Source organism: Rhipicephalus sanguineus, chromosome 2, assembly GCF_013339695.2.
Source record: "Rhipicephalus sanguineus isolate Rsan-2018 chromosome 2, BIME_Rsan_1.4, whole genome shotgun sequence".
In the NCBI taxonomy this organism is placed as follows: Eukaryota; Metazoa; Arthropoda; class Arachnida; order Ixodida; family Ixodidae; genus Rhipicephalus; species Rhipicephalus sanguineus.
The window spans coordinates 228684135-228706206 of record NC_051177.1 but is presented as its reverse complement, the minus strand read 5'-3'; the positions used below and the strand labels follow the sequence as shown (position 1 = coordinate 228706206).

At 46.4% G+C, this 22072-nt stretch overlaps 1 protein-coding gene across 1 annotated transcript in view; it reads left to right on the top strand.

Annotated features, from left to right (window-relative positions):
• Window positions 1-22072, top strand: part of LOC119382274 (basic proline-rich protein-like) — a 134738-nt gene that overhangs the window by 12813 nt on the left and 99853 nt on the right. Inside the window, exon 4 of the mRNA XM_037649980.1 lies at window positions 19341-19409. Coding sequence (XP_037505908.1) covers window positions 19341-19409 — 69 coding nt within the window. The remainder of the gene's footprint in view (window positions 1-19340; window positions 19410-22072) is intronic.

Sequence of the window (22072 nt, the reverse complement as noted above, 5' to 3'; positions counted from 1 at the left end):
ACATCACCACTGGTTCTGCACGCCTATGCTCATTTCATTAACGTGTCAGAACGCGCAACGATCCGTCGGTACCTACATAACCCCGTTTACTTTCAGACGGGGCCGTAGCGTGTGGTGGCTTAGTGGTTAGATGGTTAGATGGCGATTAAGTGGTCGCGAGTTCGAATCCTGTGTGTTTGTTGCAAATTTTCTGAAATTTATTTCTGAATGAGATGTCTGTATATCGTTTGTAAATCCAAACAAATATCTGTATAAACCTGAATATGCTCTATAAGTCAATCAAAAACGATTTTTTGGCCCAAGAAGAAACTAAGGAGTAACGGGAAGGAGCATCCATTGCTCCCTTGAGGAGCATCAGGAAGGAGTAACAGTTGGCCCTTAGGGAGCAACTGGGGGGACTAACCGTTCATCCTCTGAAGGAGCAACTGAAAGGAGAGCAAGGGTTTGTCCCCTTGCCGTTGCTCCTTTTAGAAGAGTAATGGAAGTGGCAGTGCACTTGCTCCCTCAAAGGAGGAACCCCTATACCCCCGTTGCTCTCTTTTGGCTTAGAGTGTGGTTTTCAGCAATACGTTTAGCTGACCAGACGGTATGCCGTCCAACTCTCGACTATGATATTGTGAGCGCAGTCACTGATTTTTCTTTGTCAACTGGACATATCGCCACCATTTGTAGAACTTCCTCATCCGTATATATCAACATCAGCGTGTGTCAGGTCGAGCTCGACTCGAATAAAGCGGTTCATCTTAAGTGGTGGACGGTGCCTTTCTATCACCCAGTCCACTCGCACGTTTTCACTGGAGCCCCGCTCGGGTCGTCGCGTAATACCACCTGCCATGGCTGCACAAGAAAATGCTGCTTCGTCTGACACCGCCGACCCACTGCAGCCTCCGGCTTCCGCTCTACCCATCAACAGCCGCCAGCCTTGTCCGCCACTGCCCTCTGGTGTACGGAGGATGTGGAAGACTGACTACAAATATTCCACCTCGTCAGCGACTTGTACTCCACTCTCTTCACCTGTGCTATGACACCTCGAACATTTGTCTTCCTGCGGCCTTCGACTTACGCACCCTGATCCGCGGTATCGTTTATGAAGAAATAGCGCCCGCATCACGCCGAACGTGTTTCGACGGTCCTTACGGTCGTCAGGTGCCAAAGTACGCCGACGCTGTGCCGCTCCCTGCATCTACCACCTCACTGTGCCTACACGCCGATGCGTCTACAGGCTGACCATAACGCACAGCGACCTCCTCGACCCATCTGTAGCTATTGTGGCTACCGAGGACACATCTCTCGGTTTTGCAGAAGGCGCCAACAGGAAGAACGACGTGGCTACGCTCCCGAGTAACGCGGACGCGTCCGTCCAACCACGAGATACCAACGTACGCCCTACCACTCTTCCTTTCGCCATTCACCCTCTCCTCCTTACAATGTTGCAAGCGTGGGAATTCTAGTGAGTCTCGCCGTCGGTCACCATCTGCACGTCGCCGTTCAGTGTCGCCTCAGCGACCCGCCGCCAAATTCTCGAACGCCCACTCGAAAAAGATCCCCGATTCTGTTTTAGGAGGAGAAACAGCAAACACCGGATAGCCAACAATTCCTCCAAAGCTATCACCGAACCTATTAGTAGAATTAGTAGAAGGTGCACGTGTCGAAGCGCTTGTGGATACTTGCGCTGCTATTTCGATTATTCGCGCTGACTTTTGTTCTCCCCTCCGAAAAGTGACCACGTCCTACTGCGGCCCATCTCTCCGTGCATTGAGAAACGCCGTCATTCGTCCACTGGTATAGTGTACACTTCGAGTTTACATAGATTGTATTCCTCATTATACCATCTTTGCGGTTTTGCTTGAGTGCACCCACGCACTCATATTGGGGTGGGATTTGTCTTCTGCGTCCACTTCTATATCTTGTTGTCAGCGCCTCGCACATCACAATGCCACTGACCATTATTTGCCTGAACACGAAGGGCGCAATCGCCTTGTCACAACCTCAGATGATCTTCTTTGGCCAACAGGAAAAGAAATGATCAGCGTTAATTCCAACAACATTTTGGATGGGTACGCGCTTGTCTTATATTCCGGTCGTACACACATCGACGCATTCTCATTATTTCAGGGCTTATTCGCTTCATTCATGGTTCTGCCTTGCTTACTGCCCTCAGTGAAACCCCCGAAGCCTAATGCTGCAATGCGGATAAACAGTCACTCTCGCGGTTGACCTTCATCCCGCTGCAGTTGTTGCCCTTCCGAGAAAAGAACTACAAGCTTCAAGCTCGCCGCGACTCAACTCTTCCACACCCTTGTCGACAACCATATAAGCCCTGACCTGAGAGCAGCCGAGAGTCAAGATTTAGTCACCCTACTGAATCGCCATCGTTCTCTCTTCTATGTTGATTCGCCCGCCTTTGGTTTGACCACTGCCTTTACTCACCGCATTGAGACTGACGGCTCCCGCATTATTCACTGGCGCTCGTATCACTTGTCTTTGGCAGAGCGCAAGATCATCGAGGAAAACGGCTCAGGCATGCTTCGACGGAACATTATACGTCCTTCCTTGAGTCCCTGGTCCTCCCCAGTTGGTTTAGTGCAAAAGAAAGATGGAAGTGTACGTTTTTGCTTCAATTATTGTGCGCCGAACAAGATCACGCGCAAAGATGTTTACCCTTTGTCACGCATCGTTGACGCATTGGATTCGTTGCATGGCGCCGACTATTTTTCTAGCCTACTGCCAAATATTCTAGTATTTTCTAGCTCCTGGCAAATAACGATCTGACCCAGTACTGTGCCGCTTTGATCCAGGCGCACCCACTATTCTTTTCACTGACGCTAGCGGTCATGGTCTCGGTGCCGTTCTCCAGCAACGGGACACAATCGCGAGGGAACGAGTGGTCAGTCTTACGCCAGTCGTGGTCTGACTACTGCAGAAAAGAATTAGACAATACCAGAGCAAGAGTATCTTGCTGTTGTTTCGGCGGTACAAAAATGTCGCCCATACGTCCATGGCCGCCACTTTACAGTCGTTACTGGCCATAACGCACTGTGCTGGTTTTCGTCCCTAAAAAAGTTGTCGGCTCGCATTAACCGGCTGGGTGCTTCGCTTGCAGGAGTCGGATTTCAATGTCGCCCACAGACCTGGAAAGCAACACTAAGACACTGAGGCACTCTCTCGCTGCGCTCTGCCCAGCTGTCATTACTCACCATCACCACCACCCACCGAGACCCATCTCAGTGGTCAGTTGGCTGTGATCTCATAGTCTATTGATGCTTGTGTAGCATCAACGCGTCGACCTTTGCTGCTGCTCACTTCTGCTCCACCGAACGCCCCATTGCCCCCAAATCTTAATCAATTCAAAATTCACAGTGGTGTTTTACATCACTACGTTTACCACGTCGATGGAAACAAATGGGTCCCTGATATACCACGTTCTCTACAACGCGACGTTCTTCAAGCATTCCATGATGATGCCAGAACCGGTAATCTCGGCTAACAGAAAACCTACGAGAAAATTCAAATTCGCTGCACCTGGCCTGGCCACTCTTCAGCTGTCGCCAAGTATGTTGCATCGTGCGTCCACTGTCAAAGCCTCTAGCCACCCACCACAGCTCCTTGTGGCTTTCTGCAACCTCTTCCTTGCCCCATTTTTACCTTCGAAGAAGTCAGGATAGACGTGTATGCCGCCTTCCCGTGACCTCCAATGGCAATCGTTCGTTTATGACGGCTGTCAACCATCGAGCGCGGCACGCGGAAACAGCCTCCCTACAAGCTGGAACTGCGATTGAAGTCGTCTTTTTTTTCTGCGCAACATAAGCCACGGAGCTCCGCGTATACTCCACAGCGACCGCGGCAATGACTTCATTTACTCTACTGTTGCCGCGAACACAATTCACAGGACCACTTATATTTACCAACCGAAGACCAACAGCTTGACAGAACGCATTTCGTCGCACCCTCATGGACCATATTGCAATATACACCAACCTCGACCACACGCACTGGGATGAAAATCTGGCGTTGGTGACGCGCGTCGTGATACAGCTATGCATCGCACCACCGGCTTTTCTCCCTTTTTCCTGGTCTATTGCCGCTCCCCGAGTTCCGCTTTGGACGTCTCTTTCCTTTCGGCTCCTGCAACCGCAGGAGATATCTTTTGCGAAGAATTTTTGTCTCGCGTCGCACACTGCCGTCACCTGCCCCGATTTAACACCGGCGTCTGCCAGGAAGCTCGGAAGTCTCGGTACGACTCAACTCACTGTGCTGTCACCTTAACCATGGAGACAAAGTTCTTCTTTGGACCCGGTGCGCGTTCCCGGCTTATGTGAAAAATCCATGAGTAGCTTTATTGGACTTTACACGGTCATTTAGAAAAGGTCCCGCGTTAATTACCATCTCTGACTTTAGACCTCCTTCCGATCACCGTTGTCGTGTCACAGAGATGTGCGTGTTTCTCGGTTGAAGGCGTATACACCACGTGCCTCTTAATGTTGTCGTGCGGCCAGGCGGCCGCTTCCAGCGCGATTGGTAATTAGTGCGAGTGCAGTCACGGACTCTTCTTTGTCAACTGGACATATCATCACCATTTGTACAACTTGCCCATTTGTTTACATCATCATGAGCGTGTGTCAGCTTGAGCTGCACTCGAATAAAGCTGTTCCTCATAATATTCATTCGTACAAGGTGTGCAGGTATGCCATCCTTCTTCATGGCTAGTATCGCGGATGTTACGCTTTATATTCGGATCTGCCAGAAAAAAATACACATCTCTGACTTCATGTATTACTTGTAACTTCACCTAAGCCGATACATATCCAGCTTTTGTGGACACTTACCAGCCAGCGCCCCTGGCGGCCCCGGCGCGAAGCTAGGGCGTTTTCAAGGAACCGGCGAGTTTTACCCAAATAATTAAGTGTAGAGGGTGAATTCTAAAAAAAAAAACGCTGACCACAGAGCGCTTCTGGGAACCTAAACGCACGAGAGAACTGCAGCGATCGTGTTGCAGTAAGCTTCAATTTTGTTCCCAGAGGAGCTAAAGATTGTACAATGGGAGTCTATGGAAACGGCGAAAAATGTGGCCCCTTTTTCGAAGCAACAACGGTCACTGTCGTAAAACTAAGCAAATTATGTTAATGGTCAGCAAATCACATGCAGTCCTGACATTCAGCTTTCGTTTGAAGCCATTCACAACTTGCCGCAATCGGCATAACGTTGTTCCCTAACGCGTTTTTTGAAACGCGGTCCTTCAAAGGCTTGTGGTAAATTGATAAACCCTTTCTTACCACCTGCCACAAAGCGTCGACCGTGGCCGAGTGAGCTATTCGCACAAGTTCAGAGCGCAGCATCACCGCGCCGTGATCGGTTCGATTCCTGGCGACGGATCAGCATTTCAGCCCGTGACTTAGTTCCACACCTTGGCACAGGATGGCGCCGCCGAAACAAAGAGCTTTCATTTCGGTTTCGGTTTTTGACTGTAATGCTGAGCTGCTGTTTCTTTTTCTCTTTATTTTATGACTTTTTTTAGTGAATGTTTAAACACTCCACGCGTATCAGATCGTTCAGATCTACATTTGTAATTCTTAATTTATTCTTTTATAAACGTCCTAAGGAACAGAACGCCCGATCAAGTTATGGTGAGCAAAGCTCTTTCGAACATCCGTACGCGTATTGTTTTGTAAACTTATTTCTCCGTTCTCGTGGTTTCGATAAGATCTTCTCAGGTACCTACAATTCAGCAACGTAAAGGAAATGAAGTAAGCTTAGAATAGCGAGGCATATAGTAATGAAATGATAAAGTTAAACGTTTTTGTAGTTGCTTTTTAATTTAGGGCTAACGCAAGTGTCTGACGTAATCTTAACGAAAGAAGGTGAATTTTTCTAGGGGCTCTTTTTTTTGTTAGACACTACTAATGAAACCAACAGATAAGTAAGCCAATCAAAGAATAGGAAACATTATTTGTTCTATTTCAAACAGCAGTGCAATGATTTCGCCCTAACCTAAATGAAATCAATATCGCCATCTCGACAACCATCAGCGGACAGCTCATATACCCTCCTGCATGCTGCGCTCTCAACTCGGAGAGACTGCGAAATCCCCTTCCATACATTGAGGGGCTGTGTTCTCTTACAGCACCACTTTGTAGAGTTACGCGAGACTGGATCTAGAAGAGTTAGCTGCCAGCTTTACTTCATTTGTTGCTATCGCACTCATTCCATCGCCCTTGCGATGAAAATGGGATTTTGCATCTCTTGTCACATCTTTCGTCCTACATGAACAGAAAAAGAGCAGCATGTCTTCTCCTTTAACATCACAAAGCACTGTGCGTTGCATATGATAGGTCCGTGTGATATGATGTGTGTGGATCAAAGCTTTGGGGAAGTCCAGGGACTGGTGCTTCCAGTTACAAAGCGAAAATCCTGTGATTCAGCAGCTTTTCGCACGCACTCGCAGCCCATCTCAACGTACCGCAATAAGATGCCATTTTAAACATCTGTAAATAAAAATGTGCGCAGCATGTACTGGTTGTGCAAAGCTTGAACTGAGAGCTGAGCTAGCGTTCGCCCTAGTTTCTTCTAAGGTTTTGCTAGTAATACCAAGCTATTGCTAGAGGTGCAAAGTTTTTCCAAGTATGGTACTACAGATATGGCTAGGCTTGGATATTCTATTCTTATCATGTTTCGCTCGGTTCCCCACACTACGCACTTGTTGCGTGCTTCTGAAGGGGAAACGTCGCGTCACTAGTAGTTACGTGATGGGATTTTGGTCGCCTAAGAGAGAAAGTACATCTTTACATCTTTATTAGAGTCCAGTGCGGACGCTGAGGTTGCCCCGCGCCATCCGGTTGTTCCGAATTTTTTTGCGCCAACACGTCACGTCAATAGTTACGTAACATTATGGGATTTTAGTCGCGAGACTAATTACGTGATTTTACGTGACTTTTAGTCACGTGGCTAGTTGCTACGTAACTGTAGTCACATAAGTAGATGTTGTGCGATGTTACGTGATTTAGGTCACGCGACAATTGTAGGCCTGCTGTACAAAAAATTGTAGTCACAGGAAACAACAACCCATCATCGATATCAAATATATTTTACGATCACGAGAAATTCACTTTCGTTGCTCGAAAGAGCAAGCGAAGCTGCACTCGTGCACCTTTTTATGACGTTTAAAAATTTCGTGGGCATCTACGATTTTTTTGGAATTTTTCGTGCGCTTCACTCGCTCTATTCTTTTTTATTTCCTGGTCAAGAGCGCATATAGATTGCTGTAAGTTTGAAAGTATAGCCAGTTGTAACTTCAGCGCTGTGTGTGTTTTCCAATGTCGTCCTCGTTCCTTACGCTGTGAAACATCGAATTATGGTGTACAGCGCATTTTTGCAAACAGAAAGCAGCTGTTTTCACTTTTGCATTCCGTTCCTGCTCTTTGGAAGGTGGGGACACTTGCAAGGAGCGTTGCAAGGAGAGTTTGACCGTAGTATCTTTATAATAGCTATCGTACCACGGGCTAGAAGCCGCGCGCTGTGGCTGAATGGGTTGATCATCCGTACTGGCTGTTTGCGCGCAATCGCTTGGGCCTGGGCTCGAATCCCAATTTGGTTTTTTTTCTGCTTTTTTTGTCTCTCTCAGAATAGCTTATGTTTGCCGCGGTGGTACAGCGGTTACGGTGCTCGGCTGCTGACCCAAAGGGTTTGACGGCAGCTCCAGCATTTTTGAACGAGGCGAAAATGCTAGAGGCGCGTCTAATTCGTTTTAGATGCACGTTACGAACCTGAAGTGGTCGAAATTTCCGCAGCCCTTCTCTACGGCACGCATCAACAACATATTATGGTTCGGGCACGTAGAACTCCAGCAATAATTATTACTAGTACAATGCTGCTGAAGGTTTAGATGCTTGTTTTTTCCCTGGAGCATTGCACCCAAGATATTTGCTGCAGTTTCGGTTTCGCTTCTGGAAATGGAGCAAGTAAACTTCTAATGTTTTATTATTGATTACCACGCAACCCATTACTTAATAACGAAGAAAAGTAACCCAGATTTTAGTTAACCTCAAGCAAAAGAAGGCAATACAAAACGAAATCAAGGCAAGCATGAGGGCAGCCATTTATAATATAATGAAGCGTTTTAAAGAAGTACTCTACTATTAGAGACGACGCAGAAATGTAACCAGTAATAGTCGAACTAACGCAAAGCTTGTATTCTCGAATCGTCGCCTTTTTTCTACGGGAGCAGCGTTCTCTGGTTGTGCAAGTGTTGCCGCTCTTTTGTATTACATTTACTTCCCCTCCGAAAAAGAGGCGTCCCTGGCTAATTACGGACAGCTGCACAGTGACAGTGAGGCTTTAGCACGTCCATATGCACAAACTCATGCATCGACATTGTTTGATTACAATAAGTCTCAAGCGACTTGACGGCGTATATGAAGTACGAGGCTTGCTAGACCACACGGTACGCAGCGTGGTACTTCGGAAGAAGTTTCGTAGACCGACCGGGGCCACCTAGGAGTCAAAACCCCAGGCGCGCAGCTCGGGGGTATGCCCCATGGGCCCGCCTCCCCTCCCGAATGTTTGACCGAGACAGTATGTTACCGACAAGAATAATGAGAACTCTCAAGGCCTTCAGCAAGTGCCCCCTCCTGTTAACCCCCTCCCACTCCCCCTCGCTGACTGGCGCCGGCTGGCAGCGGGGACCGGTGTGAACGGAATAGACGGCGAAACGGTTGACAAGCAGACTCGGAAGCGACAGCGGCCGCGCGCGCCGTTGCCATAGCAACGACGGAGATATCTTCAAGCGGCTGCTTTGCTGCTGGCTTGCGTTTCCTTTCTTCAATTCTCGGCACTCGCCACTTTCCTATGAAGAATGCTGTCTCCCGCTCATAACGTGCTGCCCATTCGTGACCTGGAAGTGCCGGCCGCGGTGCGATAATGCATTCGAGAGGCATGCACGTTATCAGGACTGTTTTTGTGAGGCAAAAAGACACCCTTTCAACACGTTCTTTAGTGTACGCTGCTTTCCTAATCAGCATAGGTAATTTCATAGGGAATATTAGCCGCTTACACACTGCCTTTGTTGCCGCAACGCCACTTCGCGCCGTTGAAGAGTAATCACTAAGAGGGAAGTCCAGTAATGGACACATGCATGTTGTCTTTACTGCTGACTTTCCGTTAACAGGTACCCATGTTAGCAGCAATGTACTACAACATAGTGAATGAAAACAGAGAGGAAGAAGACGTCAAAACTAACAAGCGCTTTTCGCTTTACAGTTCTGATTACCGATTCAATGAGCCAAGTATTCGACGCTCACTAGATTGCCCTCCGCACTGTGTTACGAGCCAAGCCTAATGACGTTTCATCAAACTAATGAACAGATAGAGCTCGCCTTGCTTATTTATATATATATATATATATATATATATATATATATATATATATATATATATATATATATATATATCTGTGTGTGTGCGTGCGCGCGCGTGTGTGTGTGTGCGTGTTTGTGTGTGTGTGTGTGTGTGGTGTGTGTGTGTGAGAGAGAGAGAGAGAGAGAATGCCATGCGGGTAGCACTCACTAAAAATTACACCATCTCCCGCTAAAGGGGACCATGAGGCGATGCGAAGCAGTGTTTCGGCATGTAGATCCCGCGTTTCAGAGGTGGAGTGGTTAGGGGGAAAGGGGAGGGGAACGGGGGAGGGGAGATGGAAGGGGAGAGGAGTGGAGAGGGCGATGGGAGAGGAAAATAGAGGGGGATAGGGAAGGGGAGAGGTGATGTGGAGAGGGAAAGGGGAGAGAGGGAGTGGAGAGGGGAAGTGGAGAAGGTTTGCGCGTGCACTGTAAGGGTGGTCACGCCGCACACTACCACCACCACCACCGGATTGAACTCCGCTATAAGATGATCTAAAAGGAAAAGATCCTATTACTAACGTTTCAGATGTGACACCGCCTACGTCAGTGTCTTGCGAAGCCCGTGCCACAGCCCAAACGTTATGGAATGAATTTTTTCCGGTTTTTAATGTGTGCTACCTGGAAGTTCATTCAATGTAGAAAGCGCCGCGCGCATGCGGCGTTGCTCGACATGCGTTCACTAGTAGTCGCGAAGGCAACGTCGCCTCTCAACATCAATTCCTTTTACTTTTTTATAAGCACAGAATAAAGCGAGGATGCCTAATAACGTGCGCATTAATTTTAAACGCATTTTTCCTTTAGTAAATAGCAGCGGACTGCGTACAGCATTCTGCACATCTCATTCGTGCACTATGAAGGCTTGCCCGTCAGGCAACGCGACATGCCGTTGTGACTTTCAAAGTGCAATTTACCAATACAAATCCTAATCATATGGTGAAAAAAAAGCTCCTTTACGTCACTGCAATTCACAGCCATGGTCTTGTGACACATTTCGGTCGGTGGTCAGTCCCTTTAAGAAAGCACATCGCCAATATATATAGTGATAGAGTAAGTATTTACTCTAAAAAGGCGTGACCACACTCATGCTCACCTCAGGTTCCACGATCCCAAATATTTGTCCACAAGTAATTATTGAGAAGGTTATTGTGTATACATATTTGAACTTTCTCACTATCAAGGAGGTAATTTCTGCGTCACTACAAAATCTGCCCTAAATGGTGGCTCTGCACTGTACAGTATACGTGTGTTTAAAAAACCTAATCTAAGAAAAAAAAATAACACGTTATCAGATTGACACGAATTCAATTCTTTGAGCTATTTCCACTCAGGCAACGCTGAGAGGCAATACCATGTCTTGAGGGTGTTTTCTAAAACGCGTACATCTATGATAGCACTGTGCTATCGATGCGCATTAACCAGACTTCACACCTATGTGCAGATATCCCTTTTATTAAAGTCGAGGCTACATGCCAGTTAGGGTGTCTTCTGAAATATTATAAATTTTCCTTTGTCGCTTTTGCGCGTACTTCTATTGCAACTTTTATGTTGCAGTAAAACTTATTATTGAATAATATCTATCTTACTGTGTGTGTGTGTGTGTGTGTGTGTGTGTGTGTGTGTGTGTGTGTGTGTGTGTGTGTGTGTGTGTGTGTGTGTGTGTGTGTGTGTGGTGTGTGTGTGTGTGTGTGTGTGTGTGTGTGTGTGTGTGTGTGTGTGTGTGTGTGTGTGTGTGTGTGTGTGTGTGTGTGTGTGTGTGTGTGTGTGTGTATGTGTGAATGAATGCCTTGCGTGTAGCACTCACTAAAAAAGCTCTTCTGAATTTTATTGTGCTGATCAAAGTGGACGATTGGGCCAGTAGGTGATTCATGATCGAATTTGTCCTTGTTGAAGTGCAAAGTTGAAAGAGACTGCGCCTACAGAACACGAAAGGAGAGTTCAGGAGAGCTTCCAGCCCATTAGAGTTACCTATTCGTGTATATGCGCCAACAGGATTCAAGACAATCACCTCCAGCATATGAGTCAGTCGACTGTGGGAAAAAAGGGAAAAAAAAGAGAAAGAAAAAGAAATGCAATTACGAGGGTGGTCTGAAAAGTTCTTGGCCTCAATAAGAATCACGCGAGCGAGAACTTGTAGCACTCACGTGCATGTTCATACAAGTCTCTGCAAGTCTCAGATGAAACGCGATCTAGTGCCGATTAGCAGTTTGGCTTTGACAGTCGATCACAGTGGGTGTAGTGTGAAGCACCGGAAGGCATGGAGAAGCTTGAGTACCGTGCGGTGATAAAGTTCTTTGTAAAAGAAGGTTTATCTCCGAATGAAATTCACCAAAGGTTTGTTAAAGTTTACAAGCAAGATTCACCTTCATACTCCACAGTCAAGAAATGGGCTGCTGAGTTTAAGCGGGGGAGAGAGAGCATTGAAGATGACCCGCGGGAAGGGCGCCCAAAAAGTGCAACAACTCCTGAATTGATTGACCGCGTGCACGATATGGTTTTGGAAGACAGGAGAGTGAAGTTGTGTGAAATTGCCGAGGCTGTTTGCATCTCAGTGGAACGTGTATGTCACATTTTGCATAACGAATTACACATGAACAAGCTCTGTGCAAGATCCTTACTCCTGAGCAAAAACGCAACCGCATGACGATGTCACAGCGTGCTTTGGAGCTATATAACAAAAATCCAGCGGACTTTTTGCGCAGATTTATAACAATGGATGAAACTTGGATTCACCATTACTCACCGGAATCGAAACAACAATCAAAGCAGTGGACTGAAGCCGGGTCCTCTGCACCAAAGAAAGCCAAGTCAGTTCCCTCCGCAAGAAAGGTGATGGCCTCTGTTTTTTGGGACGCTAAAGGCATTCTGCTTGTGGATTATATTGAAAAGGCTAAAACCATAACTGGGGAGTATTATTCTGACTTTTTGACTCAATTGAATCAGAAAATTCGTGAGGAAAGACCAGGTTTGCAAAAGAAGAAAATCATCTTTCATGAGGACAATGCACCGGTGCACAAAGGACATCTTGCAATGGCTAAATTTCACGATTTGAAGTACGAATTGTTGGAGCACCCACCCTATTCTCCTGACTTAGCCCCGTCGGATTACCACCTGTTCCCAAAACTCAAAATCTTTCTTGGTGGGCAACGTTTTTCATCAAATGAAGAAGCGATTGCTGCTGCGGATGAGTACTTTTCAGGACTTCCACAGAGTCATTTTAAGGACGGAATCCTGGCTCTGGAATATCGATGGACCAAGTGTGTAGAGTTGAGAGGAGACTATGTTGAAAAATAAAAATAATTTTGAAGGTCCAAAACGCTTTTTTCTACATCAGGCCGAGAACTTTTCAGACCACCCTCGTAGGATAGATAAGTGCCTTTTTTTGGCGGGATAAACGCCAGATCTAGAGATTAATACACAACACGTTGGTCGTATATGTTTTACTATAGGTTCATTCCTAATTAAAAAACTAACCAAGTTCACATTTTCTGGTGTACAAGATCATCTTTCAACGACTGTATCGTTTATGCAAACCCGCTTGACGGCGCCAAGCTTGCGATGGCAGCCACATTTCGGTAAGAACTAAATGAAAACAAATAATAACTACCTTTAACTTCCTTTTTTTACTCTCATTCCTAGCGTTCTCAAACTTATCCGGTTCTAATTTGAGGTAATGCAAGGAGCAAACGAGCATCAGCCAAGTGGTACACCAAAGGAAATTCGGTTTATTATGCAACCACAATATCCTGTTCGTACCCAAACGTAATCGTTCCCGCTAGCTGAAAAAAGAAACTCGGAAAGCAGATTGCTGCTCCAATATCCCACGGGTGCGGCAGCGCAAGAAACTAAACAAACAAACAAACAAACAAATAAAACACGATTCTCTTAATGCATCGCGGGCGCGTCTATAACGGCCAGCTATTCGGCATGGCACTTCTAGAAAAACTGCCAATTCATTGCCAGTCGTCGCCGTCGAGATAACGCCGACACACGGCGCTCTCTTTTCTGCGCACTGAGGTGAGGCAACAGTCTCGGGGCGTGTGTACTGTTTGTGTTGGTTCTCTTTTATTTATTACCGCGTCACTGCATGCGTCATGGCGGGACTTTTGAATTCTTTAAGGTCGATACGCCACGTGGTGTCGTTCACGCGAACTAGGCCGCTGGTGTCCAGAATAGCTGCATATGAAATATATGAAAAGAATACTGGCTAAAGGTCAAAACGTAATAAAAGATTTTTCGCACAAAATAAGGAAGCAACAGTGGCAGTGCGTCGCACAGCTCCATTCTAGAGCAATTGTAATTCGCTGAGGTTCGCCTTACCAGAAGTGCCTCAAAGAAAGTTACAGTATTGGGAAAATGAAAAAAAAACTATAGCATTTTGAAGCTTAATGAATAGCAACGCATTAGGAAGCCAATTAAGGTATAGGAGACGCTAACTGTGCTGTTTTAGGTGTAGTGGAATAAATGGGATAAACATGTGAACAAAGTGAAGTCACTTAAAACTTGAAAAACAGTTCATTCTAAAAAGACAGGGCGTGCAAACACGGACACAAGAAAGCAGTCAGGACACCACAAACGCCGACTAACAACTGAAGAGACGCACAACGGCTGAAAAGAAAGAAGGCACGAAAACTTATCTGCGCATGCCCATGCAACAGGCGAACCTATCAATCCGGCACGCGTGGCGGTCTACGTGGAAGATAACTGTTAAGGCATTTGACTTCATCTTTATGCAAGTTAATCGGCGGTTGGCTCACGCATGCGCTACCACTATTCTCGATATGCCATGCTTCAATCATCAGGCGCGTTTCTTCATTTCTATGACGGTACAACACTGCGCATTCATCGAATTTTGGCGTGCACTTACAATCTCGACAATGTAAAGATAGATTAGAAGGTGAGCCTCCTATTAGCGATCTCTTATGTTCCAACAATCTCTGGATTAATGCATCGGCCCGTCTGTCCTACGTAGAAGCGGCCGCAGCTGAAAGGGACCTTATACACCACACTCGTACGGCAATCAGTGAATTTGTGGGTGTGTTTTACGAAACAGATATCGGTCCGCTTCTTGTATTTTACTCGCTCATTCTTTCTCTGCACAGCGGCACAAATCTTACCTAGCTTATTGGTAGCCGTGAAAACAACATTAACGCCGTGTCTACTTCCTACTTTCTTTAGCCTGTGAGATACGCAATGAATGTACGGTATACCTACGACACGTTTCTTCCTATCGCTTTCCGCAACCATGCTCGGACTTAACACAATAGCACTTCTTTAAACGTTCAGCGACCGTGGCCACTGCATCACGAGGATACCCTACATCTAAAAGGCGCTGTAACCTGTGCGTTAAAGCTATCACTCATTTTGTGCTCACACGACTTGATGAGGGCTGATTTAAGGCAAGACATGGCGATGCTGTTTTTTACAACCTTCGAGTGCTTCGACGAAAAATTTAACAGTGGTTTCGAAGATCTAGAATACTGCCAGCAAACGTAGTTCTTCTGGAACTTTAAGGAAATGTCTAGAAATTGTATTCCATTATTCTGAGGCACCTCTTCAGTAAAGCTCAGCCCACCTCCATTTAATTCAAATTTTTCGCTCACATAGATTACCACCTTTTCAAAGTCCTCACCACTACAAAAGATCAAGTAATCGTCCACATAACGAAAAACCTTAATAACCGAATTACCTAAGGCGCCTTCCAAAAGAATGTCAATCTTGCTAAACAGCGCAAAGAAAGGACGAAGAAAAGTGACAAAGGGACGGGCGCTGACTGCCAACTGAAATTTTTATTGACGAAACCAAGAATAAGCAGGCGAAAGAGTGTAAGAAACCCCTATCGAAAAAAAAACAGCGTTTCCAGTGCCTCCCAGTGCCTTTCAGCGCACTGGGTGGCACTGGAAACGCTGTACAATGTGTCCCATTGTACTACAGCGCGCTGGGACGCACGGTGACAGAATGTACAGCGTGGCCAGTGCCGCAAAGTGAGCTGAATGACGCTGGGAATACTGTAAAGTGTGGCCCAGTGTGTTACAGCGCACTGGGAGGCAGTGGCCACGCTGTACAGTGTCTGCCTGCGCACTGGGAACACTGGCAGCACATTGGAAAAAACTGGGTGCGCTGGGTGGAATTATATGATTTGATATTGGGCCGCGAGAAATCGAAAGAAAAACTTATCGAATATCTTGAAAATATTATTCTATTCTGTGTCCTACACATATATAGCTTTAGTTTCCTTAAGCGACGGACGTACGTATCAGCTGAAGCAATAATCTGTCGAGCGCGTGCGCGCACTTTCTCTACAGTGTGTGATCGAGTGTCGTGAATGTAGTTCATATAGCTGCATCGAAAGAACTTATCATTCGCAACACAATAGGACATTAATAACACCAACCTACTCTAGCAGCCAGTCCAGTCCTTCGATATGAGCTCGTACCGCTGAATGCCGGACGTCACCGGCAGCAGTGAGGCAATTAACAACAAACGCTCAATCTAGACGTTTTTAGCTTCTGATTCATGTAGTCTAAGGTGGAAATATTACTTCGCTTGAGTCAGGCATGATCGAAGTTATATTTGAACGGTTATTAGATTCTTCGTAATTGAATATCCACGTTCATCACAGCAATCGTGGGGCACGGAGTACAGCTCTAAGCCTAACGGTCGGTTCGGATAGGATGAACTACTGCGACGGTATAGTACGCTGAACGTAAACAAAAAGGACAAAAAGTATGTTCAAAGGGCTGACGAAAACTAAAGTTTTCTAGTGTGCAGATCAGACGCACATTGTTTTTTACGCAAGTAATGACTAACTGCTTTAGCTTGTCAGTGCGATTGCCGCAACACCTCTACGGTTACGCTACCATTTTTGCGGCAAAACGTGCCAGATAGACGTTCTGGTCCTATAGGCAGCACACGACAAACAAATTAACCACCTTGTCTTTGGTTCTCGCCAGCACGAAGAGACTGAAATCGCGTTGCTAACGAGAAAAATGAAAATACTGGATTCCGGAAGTAGTTATAACATGAAGAAAAAAGAGGCCACCTGTGGTCTTACAGGTGTGGCGCAACGGTAACGTGTCAGATTCAGGATGCACGGAGCGCGAGGTGGTGGGTTCGACTCCCCTTCGCTCGTGTTGTTTTTAGGTTTCTTTTTTGTCGCAGTGCTCCCGTTTCAACCCTGAGCCAATTTAAAAGCCCGATTTCTGCCCGTAACTGGTGGCCCAGTGTGCAGTGCGCCAACGTCCAGTGTGCCTCGTCCAATAATCAGCTATGGCACTGTGACAGTGCCACTGGGTTTTCCAATAGAGACGATAAGGTTAGAAGATTTCCGTCACGTGCGTGACGTCCAATAGCTGATATCTCTTTCTAACACTTCGAGTGATGGAACGCTTATACATCGATCACCCATTTGGTGGATGAGAAAGGCCTCAAATATTTCCCGCGCGCGCCTTTGACGATAGCGTTTTAGGATGGTGACGTCAGACAGACAGGGGGTGCACCCACGCCTAGCGCAATCAATGGCTAAATTACTACCGATACCAGTCGTTAATGAATTAGCGTGTTCGCGAAGCCTATCGTTGATGCTCCTCCCAGTCTGTCCCACGTGCACACTGCAGCAGGACCGCGGAATCTCATACACGACGCATGTCGCACACTCGGTGAATGGCTTGGCGTGCCTCTTCGAACAGCTCGCTCCGCTTACTTCCCTTTCGTTCACACGTCGGCACATGCCGCCCAGCATGAAAGGTGCTGAAAACACTACACGGACACCGGCATGTCCAACCGACTTCCTGACCCGATGTGAAACACCGTGTACGTAGGGGATCACTGCAACATTGCGGTTCGGCTCTCCATCCTCTCGAGTACGACGCCCCTGTACCTCCGCCAGTAGCACCTCAGCCAATGACGCAAGCAACTGTCGTGGAAATCGCGCGGCCAGCAGCCTCTCTGTTTGGTTTGAGAAACTAGGGTGCACCAAATGTGCGCAGGAGCGGAATAAGGCATTCGTCATGGCGGACAGTGCAATGCCTCTTTTCACAGACTTCGAGTGTGCGGAGCAGAACGGCAGAAACTCTTCTTTGATCGGGGCGAATATTCCAAGCAGACGTGGTCGTGTTGAAAGTGCAGGACCGAGTCCAGAAACCTAATACTTTTGTCGAAGCACAATTCGCTGGCGAGCTTGAAAGACCCCAGAGTGTGCTCGAAGGTCCCGATGATGCTTTGGGCATTTTCACCATATGCCCCTGGTGTGGGCGTAAAAAGAGTAAGAAAATCATCCACATACCGGAACACATGAGCCACCCCCGAACCATCCATGCGATCAGACGATTGACGGTCCAGGGTTTGCATGCACATAACTACCAGTTAAATGGACCAGGGGGTGACCGCCCCTGTAGGTCAATTGGTAAGAGCATCGGGTGCGTAATCCGAAGGTCGCAGGTTCGGTCCCTACTGCCGGCAAGTTGTCATTTATCACAGTTATTGCACTACACTAAAAACAGTACAATAAACGTCCCCTGTAACTTACTTGGCTTCATTATCTGCTCGGTTTCATTAAAGCTCTCAAACAAAGAGACGAGCCGTCGAAAATTACCTTCCTTCATACATCATTGTGAAGTAATAGTTTAATAGGAACTCGCAACTTCAAACGCGCGATTCTGTCCCCACTAGAGGCGACTTTTCAACTTAAGTGTTCCGAATAATCGTTGCAGAATTGATCTTCAATGTTACACCTAATATAGAGACCATGTAAAAAACTTCTGGATCATCATTGCCTATTTTGTAGCGTTCGCTACACTGCCGACCACGACCAGCTTCGCGTGCACGTGCGAGAGCGGTGCCGCGAATGCGCGAGGAGAAGTGACGTCACACGGCGCACAGAGTGCACACCGTTGCCGACGACGCCGCGCAAGCGTCGCCGATCTGCGCATTCTAGGGGAGTGACGTCATAGCCGTGGCAGACACATTGGCGCCTGCGTTGCCCGGTCCCAATACGACGGGCGTTGGGACTGGGCATGAGACGCTGCCGTGGAGACGCTGCCGTCTCTATGGCCCCAACGCACGGCGCTTTCTACAGAGACCACCAAGCTGTCTTTGTGGCAATAGAAAAATAGCGTTGGGCAAAAAATGCATATACATGTGCCACATAATGCTTATACCGTGCGTGTGTCATTGAAGCAGCGGTAAGCATGATAATCAAGATAATCCTAGACAACCAGGAGAACTAAGAATAATCAGCGGAACCTTAGCTCTCGCAACGTATAATCTGGCATAGCCGATCTAAGCCGCTACAACTTTTTTTATTTAAATTGAAGTTCGGAGCGTCTTGCCATTTGGCGCCTACGCAAGCTTTGTCGTGCTGTGGTGTATTTGTAGCTGCCTTTGTGGTTTGTTCCGTGCTGCTCAGGCCCTAATGTAGCAGAAGACTGAGAAGTAATCAACATCGGAAAAACATTTTGCCTATTCTACAGTTCTTGGCATATTGTTCTCCTAAATTATGAACAGAACTCGGCCATGGAGCCTCCTTAGCAACACTCGGACTCATAGAACCCTAAAATTGTAATTTTAACTTTCTAGCTCTAGACATTGCGCACGGTACGACAAAAAGATTTAAAGAGCTCTAAGGGAATTCCACGGACAGCATAATTCTGAAGCTTTGCGAGAGAAGTTGGACCACCACCTGGATCACGTTGCTCTTCACAGCACGGAATTGATAGCCCACGCGGAAAGGTTGAGAAGGCGCGCCTTTAATGAGATTACATGTTGAATATCAATCACCAGCTAAGAAGACAAGCGTGCGTAATTTGACTTCGCCGAGAACGAGGCGTTTCTACAATATTGTTGTCTTCTATGATAAACGCTTTCGCCTTTCCATTAGCAATGTTGTGTTTACCAATTATTGTAACATTGTATCACGCATAAATTTCTCTCATGCACGGGTTCCCCCACCAGCGGGACCGTCCCGTCCAGGACCTCCACCTGGGCCCCCGCCACCTGTCATAGGGGCCCCTAGACCACCGGGTGAGCATTTCACTGCTTGTAAAGGCAACGCTGTTACATATAAGAACACGCAAAGTTGACAAACAGGAGTTAAATGGCCTCACGGTATATTTTACGAGAGAGCATCAGCGTTGGTCTATACTATGCATATTCTAGTCATCTTTCAATTAACATTGTATTGTGCATAAATTAATCTGTGCGCTCATGTTACACCTCTTTGGGAAGCCGCACTACCGCACTCATTCTTCCTTTCGAGGCAGCACCAGGATTTGATAGCATTCATTGTGTCATTTAGGAAAGCTAATGAAGAATTCCGCAGGTCTCACGCATTGTGGGAATCGGTTTCACGCAAAGCTGTCAGCGAGTAGCTGTAGGTCCTTGGTTTCGAGCCAAACGTAACGAGCTGGATTTACACTTTTGTGTAAGGGGGTGTAGTTGTGTATTTCAGTTGGTAAGAGCATCGGGCGCGTAATCATAATATTGCAGGTTCGGTCCCTCCGGCCGGCAAGTTATCTTTTCTTTAAGGAACCGGTTTACTAAAATGTGCCATCGCTGCATAAATACATTCGTACCGACTAAATTTGAAAAGACTGCCAAAAGCACACCTTGGATTACTCGTAAAATCATCGATCTGAAACACAAATTAAAACAACTAGAAAGAGTCACCCACGATTAGATGGTATTCATGAATTTAAGATAAATTTAGCATGCGCTTTGCGCGAATCAGAGGATTATTGCTTGAAAACAACTCTACCAAACATTTTAAAAAACGATCATATGAAGTTCTGGAATTTCCTAAGCGATGGTAAGAAGCAGGTATCACATATATTAGTTAATGAAAATAGAGTTACAGACGTGAAGGTCATTTCGGAGCATTTTAACAACTTTTTTCATAACGTCTTATCTAAGGAAAGTCTTACTATATCTGTAGAATAAACCACGCCAGTTGAGAGAGAGAGGTAATGAATATATTTACATCAAGGCAGACTATAGCACTGACATAGTGTTCATGGCGAACGCTGCCGCTGATCTTCTTTTTTTTTTCTCTGTGTCCGCTCACGCTCGCGCTCTTGCACAATAGAATTCTTCAACCTTCTCCGCTCCCCGAAAAGACGCGCAGTTCGAATCATCTAAGACAAAAAAAATTCAATGGGGTAGAGATGTTGTACAGCTCTTCGTATGACAGAGCCGTTGGCTAGCTTCACAGAACAGGCTCTGATGTTCCGATCCCGTCCTCGGTATCGCTCTACGATTCTTCCTGTCTTCCAAAGCTGCCGCGGTGCTTTATCTTCATAGACGAGCACTAATTCACCCTCATTAAGACTAAGATTCTTGAGCTTGAACACTGACATGGTGCGCTGAACGTAGGCTTAGAAGGTACTCCTTTCTCCACATTTTCCAAAAGTCCTCAATTAGTTGTGCGCGATGAATCCATCTTTTTGTAACTGGCCTTGGAGCTTGAAAGGTCGCTTTCGTGTTTGTGTTAAGGAATGCCAGTGTTTTACCAGTCAAGAAATGGGCTGGTGTCAGTACTTCCATTTCTTCTGGTGACGATGATAAGTATGTGAGAGGCCTGGAGTTTATCACGGCTTCTACCTCGTACAAGACTCTGGTCAACTCTTCCGACGTGAGCCTTTGCTGACCAAGAATCTTCCGTAGAGTGGACTTCACTGTTCTTATCATTCCCTCCCAGAAGCCTCCCCAGCATGCGGCTTTTTCTGCAATAAACCTCCATTCAAGTTTTTTTGAGAGCAATATTTATTCTTGAAATTGGCCATTGAATAAGGCACTCGATAAATATGAGATTTCCTTTGAAGTCTTCTTGAAGGCTTGTGCATTGTCCGTAGATACAACACAAGGTAATCCACGACGTGAGGTGAATCTTCGAAAGGTTAGCATGAAACTGTCGGCTGATACACTGGAGATCAGTTTTAAGTGTATAGCTCTTGTTACAGCGCACGTGAATAGAGCTATATAACTTTTTGAAGATGAATTGTCCGTTTTCACATACAGCGGACCGGCGAAGTCTATTCCTACAGTCTGAAAAGGATCGGAGCGACACACTCTTTCACGTGGCAATGGTGCCACAGGGGCGCTCGCTGGTTTGGCTCTATACTTCGCGCATGTTTGGATCCACTGATAACTTTCTTCACAACCTGTCTGCCACGAGGTATCAAAAAGTTCTCTCTAACTTCAGTAAGAGTGCCTTGTACACCTCCGTGAAGGACGCGCCGATGACAGTCACGGACTAGAACTTTAGTGAAATGATGATGCGGAGGCAAGAGTAGAGGATGCTTCACTTTTTCTGTTTCTTGAGTTAACTGTAGCCTGCCTCTTATACGTAGCCGCCTTTCCGCATCCAGAAAAGGATGGAGCGTCTTCACACTCGACCGTTGATTTAACAATTTCCCTTTTTCTAGTTCGTGAATCTCTTCCAAGTATACTTCTTGCACTACTTTAATCCAATAGTCTTCAGCTTTGTTCATGTCCTTCTCTGTTATGCTCGATAATTTCTCTCGAGGGCTTCTGTTTCGACACTTCTGAATAAATATTAAGACCCACGCTGTAATTCGCAGGACTCTAATAAGATTCGAGTATCTTCCAAGGTCCAAAATTGGCCCAAATGTTTTCACATGTAAGATTTGCACGACGCTCGACTCGCTGAACTCTGTTTCATCCCATGG